General features: G+C 39.6%; 1 protein-coding gene across 2 annotated transcripts; it reads right to left on the bottom strand.

The window, feature by feature from the left end:
• Nucleotides 1–1,130: 1,130 nt before the first annotated feature.
• On the bottom strand, nt 1,131–25,027 carry itchb (itchy E3 ubiquitin protein ligase b). 2 transcript variants are annotated; one of them, XM_085345512.1, is made up of 24 exons: nt 24,895–25,027; nt 21,925–22,016; nt 20,873–21,014; nt 18,675–18,799; nt 16,793–16,927; nt 16,430–16,475; nt 16,139–16,320; nt 15,185–15,431; nt 14,288–14,383; nt 13,913–14,087; nt 12,739–12,808; nt 11,988–12,072; nt 11,725–11,853; nt 10,492–10,564; nt 9,971–10,042; nt 9,705–9,793; nt 9,415–9,574; nt 7,638–7,771; nt 5,335–5,475; nt 5,046–5,166; nt 4,864–4,968; nt 4,663–4,759; nt 4,341–4,413; nt 1,131–3,981 (listed from the first exon to the last, which is right to left on the bottom strand). In XM_085345512.1, exons 2-24 carry the CDS (start codon nt 21,992–21,994, stop codon nt 3,882–3,884), a joined length of 2,667 nt encoding a protein of 888 aa, XP_085201638.1. In that variant the 5' UTR covers nt 21,995–22,016; nt 24,895–25,027; the 3' UTR covers nt 1,131–3,881. The 2 variants fall into 2 exon arrangements, with proteins under 2 accessions (XP_085201638.1, XP_085201639.1); XM_085345513.1 differs by having other exon boundaries at nt 24,963–25,019.
• Between the last annotated feature and the right edge of the window lie 799 nt (nt 25,028–25,826).

Here is a 25,826-nt window from a genome sequence, read left to right as displayed (position 1 = left end):
ATTTATAAACTAGCTGTATTTACACCAGTAATCTATGACTGATTAAAAAAAACCCACAAACTAAACTATACAGAATGACCAGTTTTTAACATTGCTTTTAACTTCAGCTCAACTCGCAGTAGATGGTAAATCTTCCTTTAACATCAGCCTTTACTGTTAGTTTTAGAGTGATTCATTGCCATTCATAATGGTGAATCACCCAAAAATGTTTCCAACACCAAATTTCACTTATTTAACTACTTCTGTATATTCTTTCATCCAGACTACATTATGCTTTAGACCAGTGATTCCCAAAGTGTGGAAGAAACTCAGCTTGAAATTAAACATATGTAGTTACATGTTTATTGAAATGTATTAATATAAAAAGGTCAATTAAAATCGGTAAATAAAGGTAGTTAGTTTGTGATTTAACCCATTACTCTGACCAAAGTTTATTGATCTCATTTGTCTCCCAGTAACAGGTGGGTCACGCATCGGCCTTTACAATTTGCATATGCCTGGGTAGATTTAGCAGTTTATAACAGACGGCTCGCGCTGACTTAGACTTTGACCCTCTTGCTGTTGGGTAACTGCAGTTGCATTTTAGATCAGAGTCCCAAGAAAGCATGCAAGCTTGCTTATTGGGAAAAGCAACCAGGATGCATCTGGCATAGTAAATACCCTGATAATGTGGGTAGTGAAACACCACATGTAAGGAGAAAATGTTTATCATAGCAGAGAGGATAAGGAACCAAACCACAACTGTGTCCTTAAACCTGCCAGGGCAAGCAAGACTAAGTAAATCAAAGTGATAAACAAGATGATACAAAATGTCTTTTTTACCAACTGCATCCCAGTAAAGGCACACACACATTTCTGAGTTAATTTATTAAGGTGGCATTATCTATATTACACATCGTTCATATACATCAGAAATTAAACAGGGAAAAGAAAATAGTGTTAACATAAACCTCTTTTTAAAACCTCTCTTTTAAAAAAGAAACTTTGTTATTGACACCATTTACAACTTCATGTACAGGGGAGTGACAGTGGTTTATTTGGATATGGAGGCTTCTAGACAAAAAAAATTAAAACCAAAAAAAAAAAAAAAAACCCAAAAAAGAAAAAAAGAAGCAGTTAATATTTACATATCTATTCAACTATGTTCCCAAGATTTTAATATGCGATCGACCCAGAACAAGATCAAAACGTCATCCTGCATCAGGGAAAACAATCTGAGGCAAAGCTGTAAATAGGCAACCAACTTTCCATCTTGATACATTCATCAGTTTTTATGCTAGCATTGTCTCAGTAGTTGTTGTCCTAGCCGAGGTCACACTTGACTATTTAAAAACAGGCCACGTGACACCCCCCCCCCAAGCTCAATCTGGTGCAGTCCAGAGTATTCACTTTAGCATAAAGCAACCTGCGGTGGATCATCTCTGCCGGCTTCAAGCTGCTAACAAAGCATGCCTGAAGCCCGAGGGTGGAAATAAGGCTACCTGAAGGCTAATGACAGATGATCTCACCATGCACGTGGAAACGGTGAGTCCAGGGGTACAGACAAAGCAGAATGGAACTCGCACAAGCTGGGGGTGTTGGGAAAGAAAGTGCCGTGCTTTATTAGACTAACACCGCCTGAATCCAATGCCCCCATCAGTGACCCCAACAGTCTTTCAAGTGTGTAACCTGAATCATTCAAAGGAGCGCTCTAAAAATGAGAACCCACACTACCTGCTGCTCTAAATTTCACATGATTGATGCCAAACTACACCAACCTCAGCGCGCGCGCGCACACACACACACACACACACACACACAAAACTCTGGATACCACCTTGGCAAAGCATCAGGAGGTTTCTTTGTGCATTCACATTTTAATACAACAATCTGCCCAAGTCAGCTGTTCCATGATACATAACCTAGAAGGTGAAGCAAGAATCTCTCTCACACACAAACACACCTTTTCACTTTCGTAATGCATTCTAGGTAAGGTAAAAAAATTTAAGAATACGAAGCTATGGAAGACTTATCATTTTCAAAGAAAAAAAAACAAAAAACAAAACAAAAAGCTTAAAATCATGACATTAAAAATAATGCAGGATTTAAAAAAAAAAATAAATAAAAATCAAGATCCCGTCTGAGATTAAAGTGGTTATTTTAGGAGAAAAAAAAGTTTTGGTAAGAAGTGGTGACATTACAGAGTGCTGGTCTGTGATAACAACTATCACAGCATCTCGGTCTGTATGTTATTTTCATTTGAACAGGCCTGAATCATGGGCGAGTATCTTCAAAGTGCAGATGTTTATAATGAGAAGGTCATTTTGTGACCATAATTGTCAGCTGTGATACACTGCAGGCACGAACCAGCAGGTGGTGTCGTCTCGGGTCTGAATTTGAAGTCCGGGCTCACCCCTCCCCCTCTTATAAATTTACCACTTTAATCTCAGACTTTTTCTTCCCAGGAATTCATGACTTTTATTTTTTTTCCTTGAAGCAGTACAATGCCTCGCACAGCTTTAAAATTCTGTTTTTCTTAGAATTACCCAAATCCACAAACTATAGAATTACAAACTGCTTTCTCTGCTAAAAGCATTTAGAGGTAAAATGTTCCTCTAAGTGGAAAAGGGAAGACAGAATTCAACCTTTTTCAATTCCAAAACGCTTTGTCTCTTTCATTTTGTCTCTCGCTGTAGGGTTTGTAAAAGTTCAACTAAGGCAAAGCGCTCGATCCAATTCAAATGCTACACGTGTACAAAAAGCTACAAACTGCTTATTTTCAAGCTGTTAAGTGAGCATTCAAAATATCCATTATCATTTAAAAGTTGATTTGGTTTGACTTGATTTTGGTGTCTTGTTTTCAAACTTTTAACTTTAAATAGCATCAAAACAAATCTCGATTCATTAATTACTAAAAAGGATTTCCTCAGGATGTTAATTTATTTAATTTTTAATCAAGACTATCCCGTGAAATAAAAGGAGAAAGCTGGAAAACATTTTAAAGCTGATACTAAGATGAATAACTTAAAAGACTCCCCCAGGATACTCTAATCCACAGTGTCCCCCATCACACATCACAGCGTGCAAACTCTGGCCCTATAAAACTAGGGCCTCTAAGTTCTCTTCCACTCTTCCCACCACTAAAGACAATGGAGGTTACAACACTTTTCACAATCATCGAATCGATTCCCAGATCAAATACTAAAGAAGCAGGAACGCAAATTAGGCATGTGGCCAAATCTCTCTGAAGCACCAGGATTGTCTGTTAGTAAAAGTTTGAAGCACTACTTTTGAGAAAAAAAAAGGGTCTTGTTATAATTAACATGCAGATCAAAGTGTGAGTTCGATTCTAAAACAACAGAATTTAAAAATGATTTTTGGTGACTCTCACGTCAGTTTTAGAAGAAAAAGCAGACCCTCTCAATCTCTTTAAAGGTTTTACTCCTGGAACTTCTTGTGCTCCGTCAGGTCAAGATGTTTTCAGTTTAACCCCTCCTTCTTACCTGACATGATCATATGAGTCGAAAGCACAAAACAAAAAACCTGTAGTCTTGTTAAACAGATGTCACAGAGGACGAGTTCACCGGGCATAGAGCGGTGCACATTCTGAGAGATGGGAGCAGCGTCCGTGTTTTGGTTTGAAACGATACAAAAATTTCTCCAAGCTGTCGGGCGTGCAGAGGCCTGCTGAGACTGCAGTGTGCAGGGCCCGTGCCCAAAACCCAACAACATGCAGACAACAGTCTAGCATATGCTCCCATAGAAGTACTACACATGTGAGTGCATGCATGAGCACAAACTCCCAAAAACTCCTGCCTATTCTAAAGAGGCTCCCTGATTTGAACACTGGTGGGGTTTTTTCATTCCTCCAGACTCCTGCACCCAGCTCCTCCTGGTTTTCTTTACTCCTGTCCAAAGCCTTCCGTTTCCTCAATGGCAAACATCAGCTTCTCTTTCAGCTGCTCGTAGCTCTTGTAGGGTGGCAAATCCAGTCTGTTGAAGCTGGAAAATGAACATTAAAAAAATGTATTTTAGCTTGAAAAGCTGATTCTGGTGCTACCACAACAAACCTAGCTTGATTCTGAAGTGAGTCTATGTCAGTGTGGAGCTGTGTGCTTGGATGAAAACTAAAGAAGTTTAAGGACAGTTGAAACAACTCTGAAGTAGGTTGTAAATCTGCATTCATAATATCCAGGCCCAATTGGAAAACTGTACTGTCTCCATAGTTATTTCAACACTGTCCATAACACTTCTGCAACTCAAAACAGTTCTGTTCTTTTACATGAGGTGGGGTGTGAGGTGTATGCCCATTATCATCCATCCGCACCCAGTAGTTTCTTTAGTCCTCTGTATGAACTCACCATGTGTGACTTCTGGGAAGCCAGTTTTCTTTTCCCACCTTTTCAATGCAGAACTTTTGAGCACCGTTGCTTCCTACGAGGTGAAGCACAACTCACTGTTAAGTTTGATCCTTACAGAAAAGGTGAACTTTCAAAACAAATTGCAATAATTTGACAGTTTCCTACCTAACACACTAAAGGCTACAAATGGCTTAAATCTTAACAATGAGAACAAACATACAACTGAAATAAACCACCAACAAAACTTTGTAGGTTATCCTTTGGCGTCATGCTGCATGTAGAATCATTTGGCACTTCAAATGGTCATCCCTGCAATATTTACCCATGAGGTCATTGAAGCCTCCGACTGGCAGGCGACAGGTACCAGTGACGAACTGCAGCAGTCTCATCCTCTTCTCATTGTCCATCTCCTTCACCAGCTGCAGGAGAAAAAACAAACAAAAAACAAGAAAGATTAAAGACCATATTATCATATTATTATAAACTTCAGTTTAATGAGTCACTCCTTCGGCTTCACACTGACCTGCCAGAACCAGACGATCTGTTTACTGCTGCGAGCATAGTGTCTGTAGATGGTGTTTCTTTGCCAGTCTACCAGGTCAATCTCCTGCATACCACACAGCATGACCTGGGATGGAATACATTTTCATTAAGACAAAAAGTATACCGCCCACTCCATTCTTGAGTATTTGTCTTTAAGCATACCTCCAACTCTTTTGCATCAAAGTACTGCAGGTACTGCTGAGGGAGGACCTCATTGAAGCCTTCAAAGAAAGCCTGTGTCTGCTCTTCTACTCCTCTGGACAGGCGCCACTCTGCCACCAGCCTGCACAGGCAAACACAAGCCCAACCTTAAAACCTAAAAAAAACTCTTATCTTAATAAACATGTCATATGAGCCTTATATTGAATTGACATAATAATAATAATAATAATAATAATAATAATAGACAATGATCTGAATTAACAACTAAATGGAAAACCCTGAAATCCACCTGATGTACTCCTCCTTGTTCTCTTCTGTGACTTGGATGTCACCTCCTCCTGGCTTCAGCTCATGGGTGGAGATCTCCCCCAGGATCTCCTTGTCAACAGAGAAGAACATCTCCAGCCCGCACTCCTCAATGTTGTTATCCCTAAAGAGCAACAAGGTCCCTGCAGCATTACTGTTACAACAAGTTTTCATCCGTGTCATGTTATTCCGTTATCATGACACATTCTACACTTAAAGCTCTGAGAGTCTAACACCACAGGAAATTTGCTGCAGCCAAGAATGATTTGAAAACCTGACCAAGGGTTAAAGACTAACACGTTTCAGTGACCTATTAATGCTGCTGACGACATTTCTTCCTCCGCTCATCCAGCTAAAATGTTGCCTAAGGGGATTTAGAGCTACTCAAGGCCCAATTTTAAGAACATTTTCTTCATGGTTTCCCCAGGAAATGTTAAGCTTGAATTAGATTAGATTAGCATTAGAAGGTAATTAAAAGTGACTGAAGAACATGGAATCAATTATTTTGTAAAAATGTAAATTCAGTTTTGAGTTACTAGTCACAGTTATTCATGTGACTAAAAAGGACTAAAAATCACATGAGATGTTTGGCTAACCGCAGGATGTTAATGGAGGTTTTGATCATTGTGCTGGGGTTCTGTTGACAATTAATGATGGCATAAAAATATTTATGTCATCTGTAGCCAGTTAATATAAAACTTCCAGAACTGAATAAGCTTCTCGGATGAGATGTGAAACGTACTCAAAAAACACTCAAGTCTAGCCACTTTTCTTCTCAAGCTTTTTAGATAAGACTTCACTGATTTTTTTCTCCAGTTCTTTGTAGGTTAGATTACTTAATAGGACTAGACTTTGCAATCCCAAATGACTGAGCTCAGTACTCATCTTGAGGGGGTTTTGAGGCATCATTTCAATTGGCTGTCCCCACAAAGACAGGAAATATGTAATCGGCTTAATTTGTTTTGTTTGTCAGCAGTGTAGCATCCACAGTTTTCAAGATATTATGTGATGGTAAAAAACCCATGACAGCTTGAGTCTATTTAATTTTTGGAAATAAATAAATAAATAAATAAATAAATAAATAAATAAATAAATAAAGGCACGGTGGTTAGCACTGTTGCCGCACAGCAAGGTGGTCCTGAGTTCAATTCCAACATCAGGCCGGGGTCTTTCTGTGTGGAGTTTGCATGTTCTCCCCGTGTTTGCGTGGGTTCCCTCCGGGTACTCCGGCTTCCTCCCACCGTCCAAAGACATGCACTTAGTGGGGATAGGTTAATTGGATAACCCAAATTGTCACTAGGTGTGAATGTGCGAATGAAAGTGAGTGCGAATGGTTGTCTGTCCCTGTGTGTTGGCCCTGCGACAGACTGGCGACCTGTCCAGGGTGTACCCCGCCTCTCGCCCTATGACAGCTGGGATTGGCTCCAGCGCCCCCCGCGACCCTGAAAAAGGATAAGCGGAAGCGAATGGATGGATGGATGGATAAATAAATAAATAAAATAAAAAATTATCGGATCAAAGTCAAGGCCCCACAAAATGTGAAAAGCAGTAAAAGCTTTATTTTACCCACAATTTCTTTTCTTCAAACTTCCCAATAACAGGGTCTCTGGGGATGTGAGCAACTGGGTTGACCTTCATTTTTAGCGCCCAAGTTGACCAGTGCAATATGAAAGGACATATGGTTACTCCCCCCCAATATGAGACCCTACAACGTCAAGATGGACCCATAATGTTTCGCAAAAGAAATCACACGCTGCATGAATACATCTTAAAAATCTCACGTTTTTACAGCTTATAAAAGCAAAAGATTTCAGCCAATTCTGCCCCAATCATGTGGGTGAAAAAGATAGAAAATAAACCATTTTAGACTGTATGTGCTTCAAGGTCACAGGTCAAAGGTCAGGTATCAGCTCGTTGTCAGCAGGCTGACGTCAGCATGTTGTAATAAAAAAAAAAAAATCATAAAACATCAAAGTTTTATTACAGCCCCTGCCGTTTGGGGGACAGTTCTTCTTTCATTAATGAGTTAGTGTAACAAAGTGCAGTGATGTGTCATTTCTCCACACAAATAAACACGAGCAGCACATTAAGCACACTGTTACTCTTCTCGTCATAAATAAAACCTGAGATGTATAGGGTGATACACACCAATACAAAGACATAAACAATCTAATGTATTAGTAACTTTGTAATAAGAAATGTCAACAAGTTCATTTAGAATGAGAATAATTAAGAATGCATCGTCTCTCAAACCGCTTTACACACACAGCAGTTTTGTGAACTCACTTGATCCACATGAGGGAGTTGTAGAACTCTGGATCAATGGACTCCAGGTCGTGGAGGGTCAGCGGCTTGTTGAGGATGCGCTTGTAAAATGGCAGTGAGAAACCAGTGTCGATGAACTTGCCATGGAAAAGAGCCTGAGGGGGAAATGCATGTTCATCATTATTACACACAATCAATCAAAGCTTTATTCGCCACATGCAGGTTGCCCTGCAGTGAAATGGGACCCCCCCCCCGACCATACACACACAACACAGACATTACATGGGGATACAAGTCTGAGATCGGTAGCGTTACTGAAAAACACTGAAATGTACATTACAATGGGAAAGTACAAGAGGAAAAAGAGACCTCTACTCATGCTGTGCTTCCATGGTAGGACAGCATGAGAACAGGAAACAAAAAAAACTCCTCTGCACAAAAAGCACAAAAATGTCCACAGCACAACATTGTGAAGGACATGACAAGCCACAGGATTGGGTGGGGGTGAGGAGTAATCCGAAGCGAACACAGCAGCCGCCCTGCACAGCGCTACCATCCCAGCGCGTCACACAGACCTGACGTGTTCCCCCGCAGGAAACAAGCATCGAAGGCGTTTGGAAATGGAGGGGGATGAGTGTGTGCTTATCAGTGTAAGTGTATGTGTGTGCGTGTCCATAGTTCAGCTGAGACAGTGTCCTTTGCCCTGCCAGGCTAAGAAAACAGTCTACCAGCCAACCCAGGTGGCCTTGCATGGAATGGGAAGGAACAGACTCAACAGTCGTTATCAGGGAGTTTTTGTTCAGTTCCGGCCTTGAGCCCACAGCTGGCGCCGAAGGGGTAGCCGCATTATTATAATGGTGATTTTTCTTTTACAAACAACTCATGAGAATTTCAAGCTGTTTTAACACTCCGACACCGACACTGGTCTCTCAATCTCCCGTTGGATAGCTGCGAGTTTCTCCATGATGTTATTTACCTTCAATTCTGTGGTCTTTTCAGTTTTTTGCTCACAGAGCAGATTCTGAGACCTCATGACCGCAGCCAACTGATCCGCGATGTAATCCAGCTTCCGCCCAGAGGTGTTGTTCCGAGTGGATTCTTCCCTGATGTAATCCAATATACGCTCAGAGGTGTTATTCTGAGCCTTCACTGCAGCCGTTAGCGCCTCCAAGCTCTTAACCATGCTGCATTCAGTGAGCCCTACCTGAGAAGCCGCACCTCGTCCCATCGTTTCAATCCCAGCGGGCAGCCTTGGGGGGGGTTTGAACAGCCAGTTCCGCTTTCTTAATTCTCCGATAAGCCAGGGCCAAGCCAGCTCCGATCAGCAAGAACCCTGTTATCATGGTTCCGAATAGGTAGATATCTTCAGCGTCCTCGATCGACAGTCCCGCCAGGCACACGATCCTCCATGTCTGCCACCCGTCCATTGTGTATCCGGCAGGGAAAGTCCCTCCAGGGCACTCGGGCTCTCCCGAGCCCAGACTTCTCGTTGAGAAAAGGGTGTCAATAGCATTCAGAGACCAGTTGATCAAATCCATAATTCTCTTTAGGTTTTAGAAACAGACTGTGAGAGTGTGTTCCAGGGAAAGTAATACAAAAAAAAAAAAAAAAAAAACACGAGACAAGACAAGGACATGAGGAGCTAAGCAGGGAAGATAAGGGAGAGGAGAAAAGTGCGACCGCCTTCGCTGAGAGCCAAAGAGAAACACCTTACTGTTATAAATAATGCTACAGTGACTCTTACAATATCTTACTTGCCATTACAGCTTTAAAACCAGCATATGAGAAAGTGACTAACCATGGCAATAAAGCGTCCTATGAACTTGAAATACTTGAGGTGGTCAGGGTTGATGTAGGAGGCTGGGTTGATCTGAAGACAGTAGTTATCTTTACCAGCATATTCAAACAGGCAATACATCGGGTTCAAAACCTCATGGGACAGCAGGAAGAACCACTCCCTGTGAGTGAGGAGAAGACAAGGCAGAAGTGAGTGTGGGATGAGAAATCCAGCAAATACATAAATAAAAATGACAGCAGCAGCCCAATAATAGTTCTATGCTATGAATTCTGAGACTTCTCATAACTAACCTGGAAACACCGCCATAGTCAAGCCCTTCTTCTCCAGGGAAGATGATCCACAGCCTCCTTCGCAGATCTTGAGCATTTAAGCTCATTATCTACAACAAAGACAACAGACTGATATACCACCTGTGAAATCACTATTATTCTAAAACAAAATACCCCAGTATCATAATTAGGAATTTTACAGTCTGCTTACTTTATGCCCTGCACTTTTGTCATTATTATGCATTAATAAATACAATGAACAGTGTGGCTCAAGGTGGTTGCTGTACCTGCTGGAAGGAGTCCTCAAACAGGGTTTTTCTGGATACGTTGATCTTGACGTGTTGAGGCATCGCCAGTTGCTGGAGAAAAGAAAAATGCCAGCAACAGTTAATTTTGCAGTGAAGACTCACTGGTTCGCCTTAAAGGAAGGATTACGTTTTTTTTTTAATTTAACATGGTACGCACACAAATATTACACATGCACACTAAATAAAGCAAAAACAGTGCACTCCCCTGTTTATGATGACTTGGGATTTTTTGTTATCCATCGAAGACTGTGGGAGTTCAGACTTGATAACAACAAATTGAGTTGAAATGAACCTAAGGTCATCAGTCACCGTGAATAAATTTATGACTGACTAAACGGAATTCATCTCTACTTTGTTTCATCATGCAATTTGAGAGATCCATTAGAAAGATATGAAATACTCCATTTTCCACATAGTGTCAGTGGATATGGTGTAATGCCAGAAATCTGCAGATTTTTATTCTAAAGACAACAACTCTCCTTTCCTGTAGCGACACCCACCTGGCACCAGAATCTGAAGTACTGTACTTTGGCTTTGAAGTCTCGAACATAGGTGATCTGGGGTCCATTTTCACTGTGACAAAAAAGAAGGAAAAACCAGAGTTTCATTTAATCCGTTAATACCTTAAATATTACTTTCAGATATTTCGATCTCACACTCGCTTCCACTCCCATGAACGCCCACATAAATGTCCTTGCAAAATATATTTTAAAAAAGCGATCCACTTACAAAAACGTACATGAGAAGGTTATAAACATGTGAATTTCGCCACTGTTCATCTTAGTTTACATAACCACATTCTCATCACCTTCCACCCAAACTGGTTTTTCCACCTGAGTGAAAAAACCAGACCCAAGCCTCAACTCAGTAACTATCAGGACTGAGAATGCTGTAGGAGACTAGGTGACCCATTAGTCATATCAGGCTAATGCATCACGACTTCTAAAATTAGAGAGGGATTCTTAGGACAGTGACACATATGACTGAAAATCAGCTGAAACATAACTATCAGGTATATCAAAGCTACCTTGTGAGATGCTAGATCAACTGTGAAATTAAACTATTTATGTTGATCCCCCCCCCAAAAAAAAAGCAAAACAAAAAACAACAACAAACAAAAAAGGTCTTCAAGTACCTGCCTTTGTTTCAGTAACAGCTTATCAGCACACCAGAATGACTTTCTGCATAACATTAAACCAGTCTTTTGTATTCTCTGGCTGGAAACTCAAACGCACTTGCTTACTTATCTGTGGCACGCAGAACTGTTGAAAAGACTGTGTGCAGCCAGAATGTCACTGACAGTGAATCCAGATCACATGTCACTAACAAATGATAGTTAAAAAGGGGCCACTAAAAGGAAAAACTAAATCCCAAAGACAAACCAATAAGTTCTTTTAGAAACAAATTCATATAGCAGCACAGCTTTTTGTTGTTGTGTTTCTTTAGTACCTGCTTCGGTCAAACCAGACTATTAAGATAAAACCTTGTTTCCAAAATACTCAGAATGTCTTTTAAAAGAATGATGATTATGTTTAGAAGAACACAAGATGGTTTGAGATATAAACGTGTTTGTTGCTTCTGTTACAAAGTATCATTATGGCAGTAATTAGCAATAAAACTATTTTTGAAAAGAATGTACGTCTTTTAGTTAGCCAATGTGACTGTGTCTTCTATATCTTTCTGAAGCCTTAAAATTTTGGGAGAATGGAAAAGAATGCATTGGAATAACATACAGTGAGGATTTTCCAGTGCGGGGGTCGATGTAGGTGGTGGTTCTCCTGGTGTGGTCGACAAAATAAGGAATACCGTCTACAGTGAAGCGCATCTCCCAGCCTTCAGGAAGGGGCTTCTCATTCAGCAAACTGAAAAACAACATTAGACCTTTTCCTGTTTAATGTTCTCAGTAAAGGTTATGAAAAAAAAAACACACTACAGATATACAAGTTTTATGTTTATCTGATAACAAAAACAGTGGAATATGCAAACACACACTAACCCCTGTGTTCTTGGATCCTCCCACTGTGTTGACCGTGTAGGGTGATGCACAAAATAAACTCTGCCATTGGAGTCTGTTCTCTTCTCTGCAAGCACACAAAGTGAGACATTATATTGCCCTACCCTAACTCCATCTTTACTTTACATTATAATAGATTAATGCAAAAGCCACAATTAAGCATAGCTACCTTTGAATTATTTAACTTTATTATTATTGAGAAATTAGGGACGAGTGTCTTTTTCATGCTACAAACATCTCTACCTTAATCAAATATAAAGATAGCTTAATTTAAAGGGGTTATATTAAATAATAAAAATAAATCCTGCTGTGGCTATCATGATATAACACTTTATATCAGGGCTGGCAGCTCAGCAGCTACCAGGCTACTGCTAGAAAAAAAGTCCCCAATGTAGACATCGAATATAATCCAACAGGTTCCAGAAGGCAGTCACAATAAATGTTGAAAACTGATGTTCAAATGCTAAAACAATGAAAAATCCAAATGTGACAGAAAATATGAGAACAATATGCGATTTAAGCCACTTCCAATGAGAGTGTAGGACACTGATTGACATATGTGAGAGTTCATCTCAGCAACTGGAACCTTGAATGTCCGCTGGTAAAACACTATCAGCAACAAAGCATTGCACAACAAGCAAATGGCTTCCTGTGTGGATGTCTCTTAGCAACAATTGTAGTTAACAGTGACAGAAACTTTTGTATTTAAATTAGAAAGTCATTATGACCTTACCCCATCCCTGTGGTAGAGGCCCAAGAGGATCATACTCCTTATTTTGAGTGGCTGTGGCCTGGTCTTGGGCCTACACAGCAGAAGATGATCGTTAATGAAGCGTCTTCACTTGTATGTATGACATAACAGATATGCCAAGCTTTGTGTTTAACAAGCTTGGCATGTTTTTAAGATAGTGGCGTGTAAGGACATATGCAGTGGCACAGCGATCCCAACTACTGTGCATCTTTTTGTGTTTTCCCCCCACACCCCGCTTATTCCTGCTGTCTATTATTTGTATTTTATTCTGACACAGGTGGCGTGGAGCACCCACAATTTCGTTGTACATGTACAATGACAATAAAGGGCTATTCTATTCTATATTAGAGCAAGAGGCCTGTAACTACAGGGCCAAAGTAACATCTCAAAAGCAGTGAGCCACCTTTTTCCATTAATAGCAATGTCACAGAAATATGGCAACATAAAGTAAACTATAAGCTATATCCAGCACAGTACTTATGTATATATTTTGTATAAAATGCTTCAAGAAAAGAAAGATATCTAGCTTTTTTTCTCAACTTGCATCCTTCAATCGATCTTTAATCAAAATCCGATTTCCTAATCATTTAGTATTTGTGTCTGTGAAGGTTCTCAGTAATCCAGGTCATTGTAGTCAAAGGAGCTTGCAAAGAAAAGCGCCTGGACTTCTTTAAGTTGCTTGAAGACGTTTCACCTCTCATCCGAGAAGCTTCTTCAGTTCTAAGGTCAAATTCCTGAGGTCAGATGGCCCAGGATGTAGATCCTGGGCCAGGAATTCGCATGATAAGGTGGGGCCAGGTTTCACAATGAGCTCACCCGAAACCCTGGCTGATTGGGACCCACACCCATTTTCACACCTTGGCTCAGGCGATTAGAGGATCATCAGGGGGTCCTTTTGTCCCTCTTTGGCGGGATACTCCCACTAGGTTTAAATCTGGAACTCCTCACAGTTTGACCTTAGAACTGAAGAAGCTTCTCGGATGAGAGGTGAAACGTCTTCAAGCAACTTAAAGAAGTCCAGGCGCTTTTCTTTGCATTTAGTATTTGTATTACAAGACTGTAAATTCACAGATGAGACACACCTATAGTCACTATATTCCAGCTTATTACCATCCAAGTCAACACAATGCATCACATGATAAAGAGGATGTCTCACCCCAAATATAAATCTCTGGTTGAATTGCTGCATGGCGCCCTGCAGCTGGCTTCGCTGGTGCTGCCATTGTTCATAATTGCGCACTGACTCCACAGTGGGGCGTTGCCATGTGGTGGTACGTGTCATGTGATCAACAAAGTAGACCCGCCCCATTTGGTCAACACGACGCTCCCAGCTGAAGGTGTAAAGGGGGGGAATAAATGCTTTAATGACAGAAAAACCATACACTTTTTCCAGGCTAAAGGACATGACAAATATATCACTGGACGAAGTGAACAACAATAATATAACCAGTATCTACTATTATAACAGTCCAATAACACTAGAGATGACTTTCTAAGAAAAATCTAAGTGATAGAGGGTTTTTTTGTTTACCCATGGGGCAGTGGTTCAGGCCGTTCCCACGTTGTTTTCTTCTCCACGTGATCAACATAATAAAGCCTGCCGTTCTGATCCACTCTCTGCTCCCATCTAGAAAAAGGAACAATGATAAAGTTCAGGCCACTTTTCTTAATGGTGCAAGACACTACTCTAGCAGATTAGGTACAGATTTATAATTTCTAGCATTTTCTACATGAGTCATCCTAGTAGAAAAACAGCTAACAGCCAGTGAAGGTCACAATGATGTCATAGGAGCACAGAGCTCAGAAAGGGATGTTTACAGAATTACAGGCTGGATGAAGCCAGACCAAAAAAAGACCACGATTGTCACAACCATGTTTAATATATAAAATGTGAGATAAAGTCATTCACTGTTTAGGCATATCTGCTCTCAACAGACAAACAAGTAGCATGTCACCTTGTCTTTTCAGTAAGAAGATTCTGCTATGCTAAAAACTGCTCTCACATTTATCACTCATGTTTGCATATTCGTTTGATTTTTTTATCGTTACAATATTCAGCATGCTCCGTCATCTAACGTGTCATTAGATTGATGAATGGAATATAAATGCTCATCTGACCTTGCCTTGTTCAGGTATTTCTGTTCTGTTTTAGAAAACATTAATTTACGGCTAAGCAACAGCCCCTTTTCTTTATTTTTTCCTCAGTAGTTAAGCATTTTTTCTCTGGATGAAGCTTCCTTTTCTTGGTCTATTTATAATACAGCGCAGTCAGCCGCTTTAGCAATTAGTAGTTTGGCTTGGGCACTATTATTGCTTAGCATGGCTTTGGAGATTAGATAATCATTTCCATTCTTTCACATTCATGACTTATGACTGTACAGAAAACCTCTCTCAGTTCTTCTGCAAGAATTAGAAAATGAGCACCAACCCAGGAGGCAAGGGTCCTGTGCTGACTGCGGGGACTCTGGGAGTGACAGCAGGGGTGATGGTGCTGGTCGGCTGCCTGGTTGCTGCAGCTCCAGAACCGGAGGCCACTGTGGAGTTCCTGTCAGAGCCCCATGATGGACTTGAGTCTGGGGCTGATGAGGGACCCGAGGCCGGCGCTCGCACTGGGGTATCAGAACCTGACTGGCCGTCGCTGCAGTCTGCTGCAGCAGAGTCATTGCTGGAAGATGCTGAAGAAAGAAAATGGTGGATCCTCACTTTAAACACGGCCAGAGCATATGAACAAGGCTTCAACAGGCTTCAACAGGCTTCACACTGCTCTAAACAAATTTTAAGACAGTTTTGTCTGCTCTTGAATGTCACTACTGTGTGATGTCACCATTTCCTTAAAATATTCACCTTAGGGACATGGATCTAACTATGAGCATTTTTGTTCAAATCTTTTTGTACTGGTGAGGGCCAGCCAATTAGAAGAAACTTAACTTAAAATGCCTCGTTTCAGACAGCGAATGAACTGCATAGTTGAAACAAGGAACACTGTAAGTTAAATAAAGTTCATTTTGAGCTGCCAATCATGAATTGTGTGAATCGGCCCCATTTTGGAGTGCAAGAACAAAACTGTGGAATTAATATGATTATAAGAGATCATTAAGGCGCATGTGCGAGAGGATTTAGCTAGAAATGATCTTATTGTGCATCTCTGTGTTGTTGTGCATGAAGAAAGCTCATATTTAAGGAAACCGGTTGTACAAACATATCAAGAGCAAGTTGTGCTTTAGCTCAATTCCAGATCTACCTCTGGGTTAAATATTTGACACTGGAATGATGGTAGAGAGTGGGTATAGAAAAAGAGTGTCTCTTCTTCTTTGTTTTCCTTTAGTTCATAGTTTCAGTGTCTTGACAGATTAGAGCAGTTTTCACTCATTAAATCTCTTACCTGGTGAAGAGTTGGGTCTGCGTGGGGTTGGAGGCGGAGGTCTAGATGGCCTAGGTGGTCGAACAGGCCTCAGCCCTGTTGAAGATACCGATGGAGACCCTGTGCTGTTTACTGATCTACGGCCACTAGGAGAGGACTTGTGCTCTATGCTGTCCACAGCCGGAGAGCTGTCTCGACTGTGCCTGTGGAGGAGGGTGGGTGGATACTGATAAACAAAGCAGAAAAAAAAAAGAAGAAACCAGAAATGTGACACTGGTAGAACTTGCCTAAAGACAGGAAGATGTACTGTACCTTATGGAATGATCACCATTTGGCTGCGACTCCCCATTTGATGTACCTGAAATAAAAGCATGCAAGAGAAAAGAGTCAAAATGAGAGATTCTGTTAGAATGTAACATAACCAGTCAAATAATTAAGAACTCTGCTATTAGTACTGCTGATATGGATGAAAAGTTGAACTTCTGAAAAAAAAAAAAACATGTCAAAATATCTTCAGTCCCCTTTTTCACTTAAAAAAAAAAAAAAAAAAAAGTTGTAAAAAACAAAACAAAAAAACAAAGGTCCTGTAAAATAAAACAAAAAAATGACAACATAAAATGAAAAACTTCACATGCTTCCAATGTAAGTTCCTCTTTGTGCTCTTCCGTGACTCACTGTGATGGTCGGCTTCTGCTTTTGCGAACATATCAGGATCAACAGTCATGCCGTCAAGGCAGACAGACAGGTCCCCCACCACGTCTGACTCGTCCCTGTCTGCACACAGTTGTAAGGTCTGCACCACCTCAGAAACTACATACAAGAAACACACGATGGTCAGTGCTACTATGGCATCTGAAATACAAACCTTGCCATTAATGATGCCACCAAACTTTACTTCAGTCAGTGGTATAATGTCCCTTAAAAAAATTCTAACCAACAATACACAGTAGTATTTTACACAACATTCATAGTAGAAAAAGAAGTACTTTTTGCCCCCCGTAAGCCTCCTGAGATCACATACTGGATACTAACAAAAAGAAATATAAAAGTACTGTTATAACCATTTATTGATAGCACAGTGACAGAAGCAGTTTACCCTGCTCACCGCCAGGAGATGTAATTATATATTATAATACATTTTTTAATTAAATGAGAAAGATTACTTAAAAGACTGTTTTCCTGCTTCTGTTATGGCTAAATATTGTACCTAGTACAATAATGAAAAGGTTCATTTTTGAGGTGGAAAACAACACCAAAACACAAAAAACAAACATGACAAATGATTTCAAACATGAAATCTTGAATATTTAAATTACAAAGTTATGGCAATCAGCATGTGTTTCCCTGCTCTGATATCAAAGTCAGCTCTTGACATTTGATTTGCTCCCAGAGCTCCCTGTCATTAGCTCTGCTCTGCTGGACAGGGTCCATGCATATAAAAAAATAAAAAAAATGACCGCACAGTGAACTGGTCTTTATGAGGGAAAAACAAAAAGATAAACAGACCAAAAATCTTCCAGCATACAAGCAGATGACAAAGATTATAAATGGAATACTCTACTGATTGTTTTACTGGGTGTAAGTCAGATAAACCACATCTGTAAGCGCTCTGAAATTCTTTCTGTATGTACGTGTGCTGCAGTGAAACCATGTAAACCTGCATCAACTCACACAGACAGCAGGAAATTATCTGACAAAACTTTGGTGGGCAGGAAGTGATGTGGTTTATACTTGCAGCAGTTTACTTTTGCAGTAGAAAATTACTAGTTAACCATTACTGTCTAATTGTCTACACATATAATTTCTTATATTTAGCAATCTCCTTTGTTCTATGTGCAACTGTTGTGTTACTTGGGTTAGCCAAAGCGCATTTCTACGGCTTGTATCCAGGATCTTATTTGCTGGATCAGTCAATTCATTGATTTTCCGCTGCATATTATTATGTGCTGGAGCCTATCACAGCTGTCTGACTTGTGTATCAAACTTCTTTGTCAAGGCACAAGAATTTGTAAAACAGGGACTTAATTTACATTTTCTGTGGTACTTTTGAGTACATCTTGCTTCATCACTGGCAAACGGCTGTATGTGATAAACATCATTTAAAGGGTTGAGGGTTTCCCTTTTTTTTGTCATCAGATGCTTGCAAAATTTATTCTCTATATTTGATCCCTTCGCAAAAATTTTACTAAATTATATATCTTTATAATCATATATGTCAACTCTGAGGCAAGGCTCAGAGTGACAAGACACTGTTTTTACCAAGCTAACATGTTTCATCCTGCAGCTCTTCTAGGGGTAAGTTGAGGTATTCCTCAGAGAGCCAAGAAGCATAATCTCCCAGCTGTTTCCTTTCAATTGGACATGTCCCCACACAGCTCACCTAGGAGGCATCTTAGTCAGATGCCTGAACCACCTCAGCTGGCTCCTTGTAGTGTGGAAGTACAGGAGCTCTACTCTGACCCCACCCAAATGACTAGACTCCTTACTCTACCTTTAAGGCAGAACGCACCGCTTGTATGTAGGAACCTTTTTTTCCCTTTGTGTCATATATACTCACTTTTCATGTCATTAGATTTGAGTGTTTCACTAAGATCCAGCGTGGCCATCCCTAGCAACAGATCTGACTTCAGGGTCTGGTGGCTCCACACACGAAACACTAGTTTGCTGAATGGAGTTACGATCCTGTGAAAACCAATATATTTAGAAACAGTTACTTTTGAAAGTTTAAAAAACAAACTAAAAAGAGAAAGAAAAAAAAACAAACATGCTTTTTTCGATTGAAAAGCTAACATAGGAAAGTTCTTCATGGCCGTGTACACCATTTCAACAACCAGGTTGACAGATTAATATGTGCTGATAGTGTTTTTATAGACTTTCCATTGTCTAAATGAATAAATCTGTAAGCAGTTCTTATTCCACTTCTCAATCACAAGTCCTTAGCTAGCCAATGTCAAGTGAATACCATTTTGTGTGAGTCTTAAAACCTTTTACAGCTCCAATCTAACATTTGTGTTAAGTACAATTCCCAATGATAAGTTCTACAAGCATCAATAATTACAAATATAGGAAATAACAACCAATTACTCTCAGGAATTCCCAGCACTGCAATCTATTTGACAACTGTTTTACCAAGCTAAACAGTGAACACCACTTTGTCTGTATGAGCAGCAAAAATCTTTGTGTTGTCCTGAAAGCGAACCACAGACAATAAAGTTCAAAAGCTATTCAGGGACAGTGAGTGTCCATGACCGTCACTACGACAGTTGTTTAACAGTCACCAGGAAAAGAGACAGTGGATATGTGGACTGGGTCCGGTTACACCCCATAGTAAACACTTGTTATATAATAACGCTTCCCCCGTTGGTCTAAAAGAAACTGTAGGAGGGTTCTATAATAAGAAGGCCACTTTGCATAGAAGGAGACATTAGATAGGCTAAAATTAAGGGGGTGCTAAATGTGTGAATATTTTTACTGCAGGAAGTGAAGTGGTGTGAGTGCACTAAATGTGAAGTGCATTCTTGGAAACAGGAGTCCTGTAAATGCACAGGACACTCACCCAACTGTGTGGGACTGTAACTGCTAATGGAAGCCAATTCCAAACACACAGGTCTTTAAACTTCTCTTTAAACTGGAAACTCTATGAAAACCGAGCCCAAGAGCGTATGCACGAAAAACAATTGCACAGTTTCAGTGAAATTCTATTTTTATATTCTCATGAGAGAAACTGACAGTTTGCTGGGGAAATGATGATTTGTCTTACCGCATAGTGCAGTCAGCAGTAATCGTGCATGGTACACTTCTTCCTTTGAGCCAAAACCCAAATTACCACACTGTTTTTATTAATCACTTAATGCAGTCTCTAGGGATTATAGCCATTAAATGGGCTGTAAAAATGTTTGAACAATGGAAAGATGCTCTTCTCACCGAGGAGCACAGGCATTATTTACTATATGCTCTCTTTTTGATATGCATATTTTATAAGCTACAAATATAAACTACTATCATTTTATTAGTGCCAAAACTTTTGTTTTCCTTCAACATAGTTGAATATTTCTCACTCTATAGAGATGCTTAGAGAATCTTTAAAGGGTGCCCTTTATGCTTTTGCCGATTTTCATATGGATATTTATACAAACATGGGCAAAGTTTCAAATAATGAGGCATAATCAGCATTTGTACAAGTAGTTCTGGTGAGTTAAAAATTAGGGTTTTAGATGTTGTATGATGTCAAAAACAGGGGATATCCTTAATATGGTCATCTCACAGCTGTATTAACCTACTGTTCAAACCTCCTGTTTGCAAGAAGAGGACTGAAAAGGGTCTGTCGCAACATAAGATAAATACAGATCTATCTTTTTAAACTGTGAATGATGCAATTACTCTACTCTGCTCTCTAGTTGTTTCGTTTCTCCCTCTGAAAACGCTACATCCAGATGAACAAAATTGAGGATTTGGTAAATACACAGTTGGTTTGGTTTCCTGAAAATATAAGTAGTAACATTTATGACAATAAACAGTCTATGGCATCTGAGTAAGTGGGCTATTAGATGTTTTATGGGCACATTTAAACATTAGAATTCATTCTGTATCCTTTCTCATAAATTCAAACATTTGCAATTTAAATACAGGTTTTATTTAGACAGGTTTGGCTCGAGTTAAATACCTTTTATGGGTAATAAAATAGAAGTATGGCATAGGAGTATCTATGATATGAATTAATATAAGAGTCTAGTAATCCTGGCAAGACTGACTCACACAGTGAGCGGCTGCTTCCATTTGGGGCTGTGAGTGTTGGTACATTTCTCTGTTTTCTTGGACTGGCCGTCGACTGTCACTTCCACATAGGGACTGGGACCAAACCAGTTTTTCTTGTTTTCTTTCAGTTTTGCTGATAGCACTAAACAGGAAGAATACATATAGTAAATGAGCAGTCAGATGTTGGAGTCCAAAACAAAACAAATAAATTGTTTACAACTTTAATTTAGGAACAAAATACTAGTATGAAGGCAGTGGGGGAACAATTATTTGATCCCCTGCTGAATTTACAAGTTTACTTACAAAGAAATGGACAGTCATTTTAATGAAGAGAAACAAAGTCCCAAACGCTAAAACTCTAAACCCTTTAGGTTTCTAGGCTGCCGCTTGGCAGCTTGAGGTTTCTTTCCCTTCACAGATTTTTCTACAGGATTCAGGTCTGGAGACTGGTTAGAACACTATGTGACCTTAATGTGCTGCTTGACAGTATGTTTTGAGACATTGTCATGATGGAAGACTGATCCACGGACCCATGTGCATGTCTACGACCCAGCTGACGTCTTGGGCAGCTCTTTGGTCTTGCCCGTGGTGACGGCTATGTTGGAATGGAAGAAATTGATTCTGTGGAGAGGTGCGCTTCATACACAATATGAGTTGAGATCAGGAATATAATAAATATAATTGAATGACTGATTGTAATTAGTGGGAGCCAGAATTGTGGTGTGGTTGTAGGGGATGAAATTCTTATTTCACTCTATGACATGCAAATCAGTTTGTTCTGGATTTTGTGGTTGGTATTCTCTCACTCTATTATTACCATAACAATTAGAGACTGTTCCTTTCTTTGTGAATGAGCAAACATACAAATTTTGTTTTTTTAACTGGTAGTAAAAAATATGCAGTAATAGCAAGAAGCACAGATTTTTACTAATGAGAACATCTGAAAAACTTAAGCAGCTATCTGAATGCTCAGAAATAAAATAAGTCAACCTGACTTTTATTTTAACCTCTGTGTGTCGGTCTTCACTTCTTGATGAAGACCGAAGACTCACCAACGATTTGTAGCTGTGCCCTAATAGGGTATCCATTGGAAGTGCCCGACTTGGTGGCTCCACTGGCCATGACATAGGGCTGGTATAAAGGCCTGTAGACAACACATCATTAGGTTGGTGACAATCATGCAGAACTCATACAGATATGACTAAATGATCTCATCTGTAAGTTGCAGATGTGCACCATACTGGTGAGATCATTTAGCTCAAATATATTTAGCTTACATTGTGAGCTGAACTGATTTCTGACTATTAATAGGTTAAAAAAATATGAAACACTACATTAAAAATATTTATATTTCACAAATTATCTCTGCAAATCTACACTGTACAGTAAAATAGAAAAATATCAGAGCTTTGAGCAAATTTTCATTAACTACAGGAGTTATACTGCAACTATATTTCTTACTGAAATACTCTTAAAATGTACAACATCTGAGATTAAAATAGTACACAATGACTTTCATTCATACACAGTCACAGACATTTGGTGGCAAAGCTGGGAAACAAACCACTAACTATTTGATTAATGGAAAACTCGCTCCAACACCTGTCTGTAAAGTGCACTGAGACTACATTTGTTGCAACTAAAACTGAATTAATCAATTAGTCAATTTAATCAGCTGCAGTTCAGCAGTCAAAGCTATAACAGTCAGTCACTATAAGAACCTTGCAAGATGCATAAAGCACATCAAGCTCGTACATCTTCCATAGCTGACACAAAAGTATCATAACTGTGGGCTCCAAATTACCTCTAATGCATATTTCTTCCTATATTCCTGTGCAAATGCTTTCACTGGGTTTGGCTTGAAGCAAGCAGCCTTTACCCAATTATCTTCAAAGTCTAAGATAAACAAGAAAATACGCCAAATCACTATTCTCGCCAAATCTGTGCAAACAAGTTAGCTTAGCTTAGCTCAACGGACACCCTACTTAAGACATCAGCAACATGCATACATATTTTTTCCTTTGTACAAAGACTTCTACCTAAATAATCTCATCACCTGGAGAGTCATTTTGAATAGTAGAAAGTCTACATTAAAAAAAAAAAAAAAAAATTGTATTTCCTTTCAGGATCCCATCCTTAACAACACTAAACAGTATAATGACCTGTTAAACGTCCGCAACAAGGGAACAGACTGACGGTAAACTCAAAATAAAAAGAATATCAGTTCAAGCAACAGTAAAAATCTCCTAAATGCTGCGTCATCATGGAAGGTAATAAAAGACCACAAAAGGAGGCAAAGGCCAGGGCTGCAGGCTGTGAAACCTGTAAGGTGGCTGTAAAAGAAAATCTTATGGGTCTTACAAAAAAAACTTGTGATCTTTGTCACCAGTCTTCACTTTAAGATCACAATTTCATTTATATAATACATGAGAGCAATTACATAAAGCTCATGCCAAAAATACACCGACAACAGCAATAATTGGTTCTGAGGATAAGGTTGCCAGGGCCAGTTATACTGTTTGCTTATAAGCATGTCAACAGTATATGAACTCCGAAAGCTCTGAAGCAGGCCCTGTGATCTTTTCTTGATTGTGGTTACTTCAGTGTGGCACTGAATAATGCAGGGTCCTCAGCTCTAGCTCATCCAACAGTCTACGCACACAGCAGAGCAGGAGACAGTGAGGAGCTCCCGGGTAAACTTTCACGTTGGCTACGGGTCTCAGTCAATAATTCATTATAATTGCTGACTTTGCATCCTTGCAAGTAGGCTGAATGTGTATCATGGATGAGTGTATTTCCTGGATACTAAACTGGATTTTTGTGTTTTCAGCTAAGCAACATCTCCCACTATTTCACAAAGTGCATCTGGGGTTTCTTGAAACTAATCTGAACTCAGACTGATTCAACTATTGCCTGTTAGTGCTGTGGTGTTGCAGGTGAACCAACTATTTTGAACAGTATGACCAAAACCGCATAAGAGGAGCTTTTCATTACTATATGCTGAACTTCTATTGTCAAGGTTGCTAACACCTTGTTAAATCACATGGACACGCTGTTTACATCATGACTAAGAGGGCAAAACAATGCAGCACATCAAAACAACATACCGTCGCAATGACGAACACGAAATCTTTGTCAGATAAAAGGGACAAATGGGTTTTCTAATATTACGATTCAAGCAAACAATACTCAAAAACCGTCATTATAAGTAAAAATCGGAGACTGTTGAGAACAATTGCGACTGAGGGCACAAAATAACGTAAACGTCATTCTTGCATTATGTTTACAAAGCAATTATGTCAAAAGAGAAAACTATGCGGTCAGGACAGCTTGCTAATGGAGGGCACTTGGGAGCAGTGACGTTTGACAGGTGCAGTCAGTTTCCCGAAGAGTCAACAAGCTTCCGTATACCTTTAATAACACTTCTTTTCACTGCTTCACTGACACAAACCCATTTATAATAATATAAATTCCTACCAAATCACTTCAACATTCCTCAATAGCGTACTGAGAAATGACTCCATGACGTCTAAGCGTAAAGATTTAATCGAACTACTAAAATATCAGATTGAGTGTGGCGCACCTTCCTTCGCAAATGACAGCACATAGCTGAGAAGAAACTACTCAATGTACCTCCACATTCCGTGTCTTGGATGCTAAGCTAAGAAACGTTCGTAAGATTACATAATTTAATCCAACTAGGAATTGATAACAAGCTAACGCTAATTCGGTTAGCCGGAGAAAGAAGTACAGTATGTCCTGGTTGCCAAAGTCAAAAGCCATGAAGTTGACCACTTTTAGTTATGTTCGCCGCTGTGGCTTTTTAACTAGAGTTGCTGAGTACGTGTTGAATGTCAGCTGGCCACCAGAATTGACAGCCTGGTGCCATCCCAGCCCAGGCTAATTACTAGCCTGCTAGCTTGTGTCATCATCATGGCTGGCTGGAAATCCCAAAGTCCAACGGCTGTGGAAAAAGCTAATATCACCGATGAGAACTCCAGTTATTGGCTCCCATTACTTACCGGAGTCCGAGCGAGGAGCTGTAAAACTAACGCGCTGTATCTAAAGTGTCCACCCAGCCTTCGCTCACCAGGATGTTTGGGTTTCTGTTGGGGGTTTCACTTCAAGGAAGAAGAAACTTCCACCATCTTCGTAAGCTCGTATCACGTGATCGAAACAAGGTGGAGCGCGCACGCTACTCCCTCTTTGTGCCGTGATTGGACAAGAGTTGTAGTGCTACGAACCAATAGACGGTCAGTAAACATAATGATGCATTTAAAGTACTTGCAGTCTACTCATAAACCTTACGTTAACGCAATGTTTTTAATGCCTTGTGCAGCATTTTTTAAAATAACGAATATATTTTTATATATACTTGATATGAAGGATATCCATCATCTTCTGTGGCAAACTTGATACATAAATGTGTTTATGATGTGTTTAGTGAAAATAGGCTTAGGTAAATACAGTTAGAATAAAATATCCACAAATCTCTTGTGTGCAAAAAGAAATTCCTGTTCAATCTTAATCTGTCCTATGTAGCTCTTGACAATGTAAAATTTAACATGCCATTAAAAATATCAAAAGACTACTTGATAACCAACATATTTTGTATTTGACTTTAAATGTAGTCATATTTCTAATTTGGTTAGAAATATTTCTTATGGAGGCTGTTTCCTATTTACAGATGGTGGTCCAACAACAAACGGCAGATGGAAGTGTTGTGCTGTATAGCTGACTGTGTAATCGTTGTCACCTCCTCGGTGAGGACAAAGAGCTGTAGGGACAAAGAGAAGAGTGTTTACTAAAGCTTACTAAATTTAATATTGCAATAGGTTAATATACTACATACTGCGTGTGTTATAATTCATAGATATTACAATCTAATAAATAGAACATAAATGTAAAATAGGATGTATTGTACTATACACTTAATGAATACAAATATGTCAGT

This window comes from Diplotaxodon limnothrissa, linkage group LG20 (genome assembly GCF_057381915.1).
Source record: "Diplotaxodon limnothrissa isolate DT_005_m linkage group LG20, D_limnothrissa_male_GT1.1, whole genome shotgun sequence".
NCBI classification, from domain to species: Eukaryota; Metazoa; Chordata; class Actinopteri; order Cichliformes; family Cichlidae; genus Diplotaxodon; species Diplotaxodon limnothrissa.
Note: the sequence above shows the minus strand (reverse complement) of the source record. Positions and strands in the feature narration are given on the sequence as shown.

Coding starts and splice junctions, on each gene's coding strand:
- itchb (XM_085345512.1), bottom strand. CDS start 21,994: ATGGCCAGTGGAGCCACCAAGTCGGGCACTTCCAATGGATACCCTATT. Junction 14,088..14,287: donor CCTGAACCACTGCCCCATGG/GTAAACAAAAAA, acceptor TTACACCTTCAG/CTGGGAGCGTCGTGTTGACC. Junction 4,414..4,662: donor AGGCTTCAATGACCTCATGG/GTAAATATTGCA, acceptor TTCACCTCGTAG/GAAGCAACGGTGCTCAAAAG.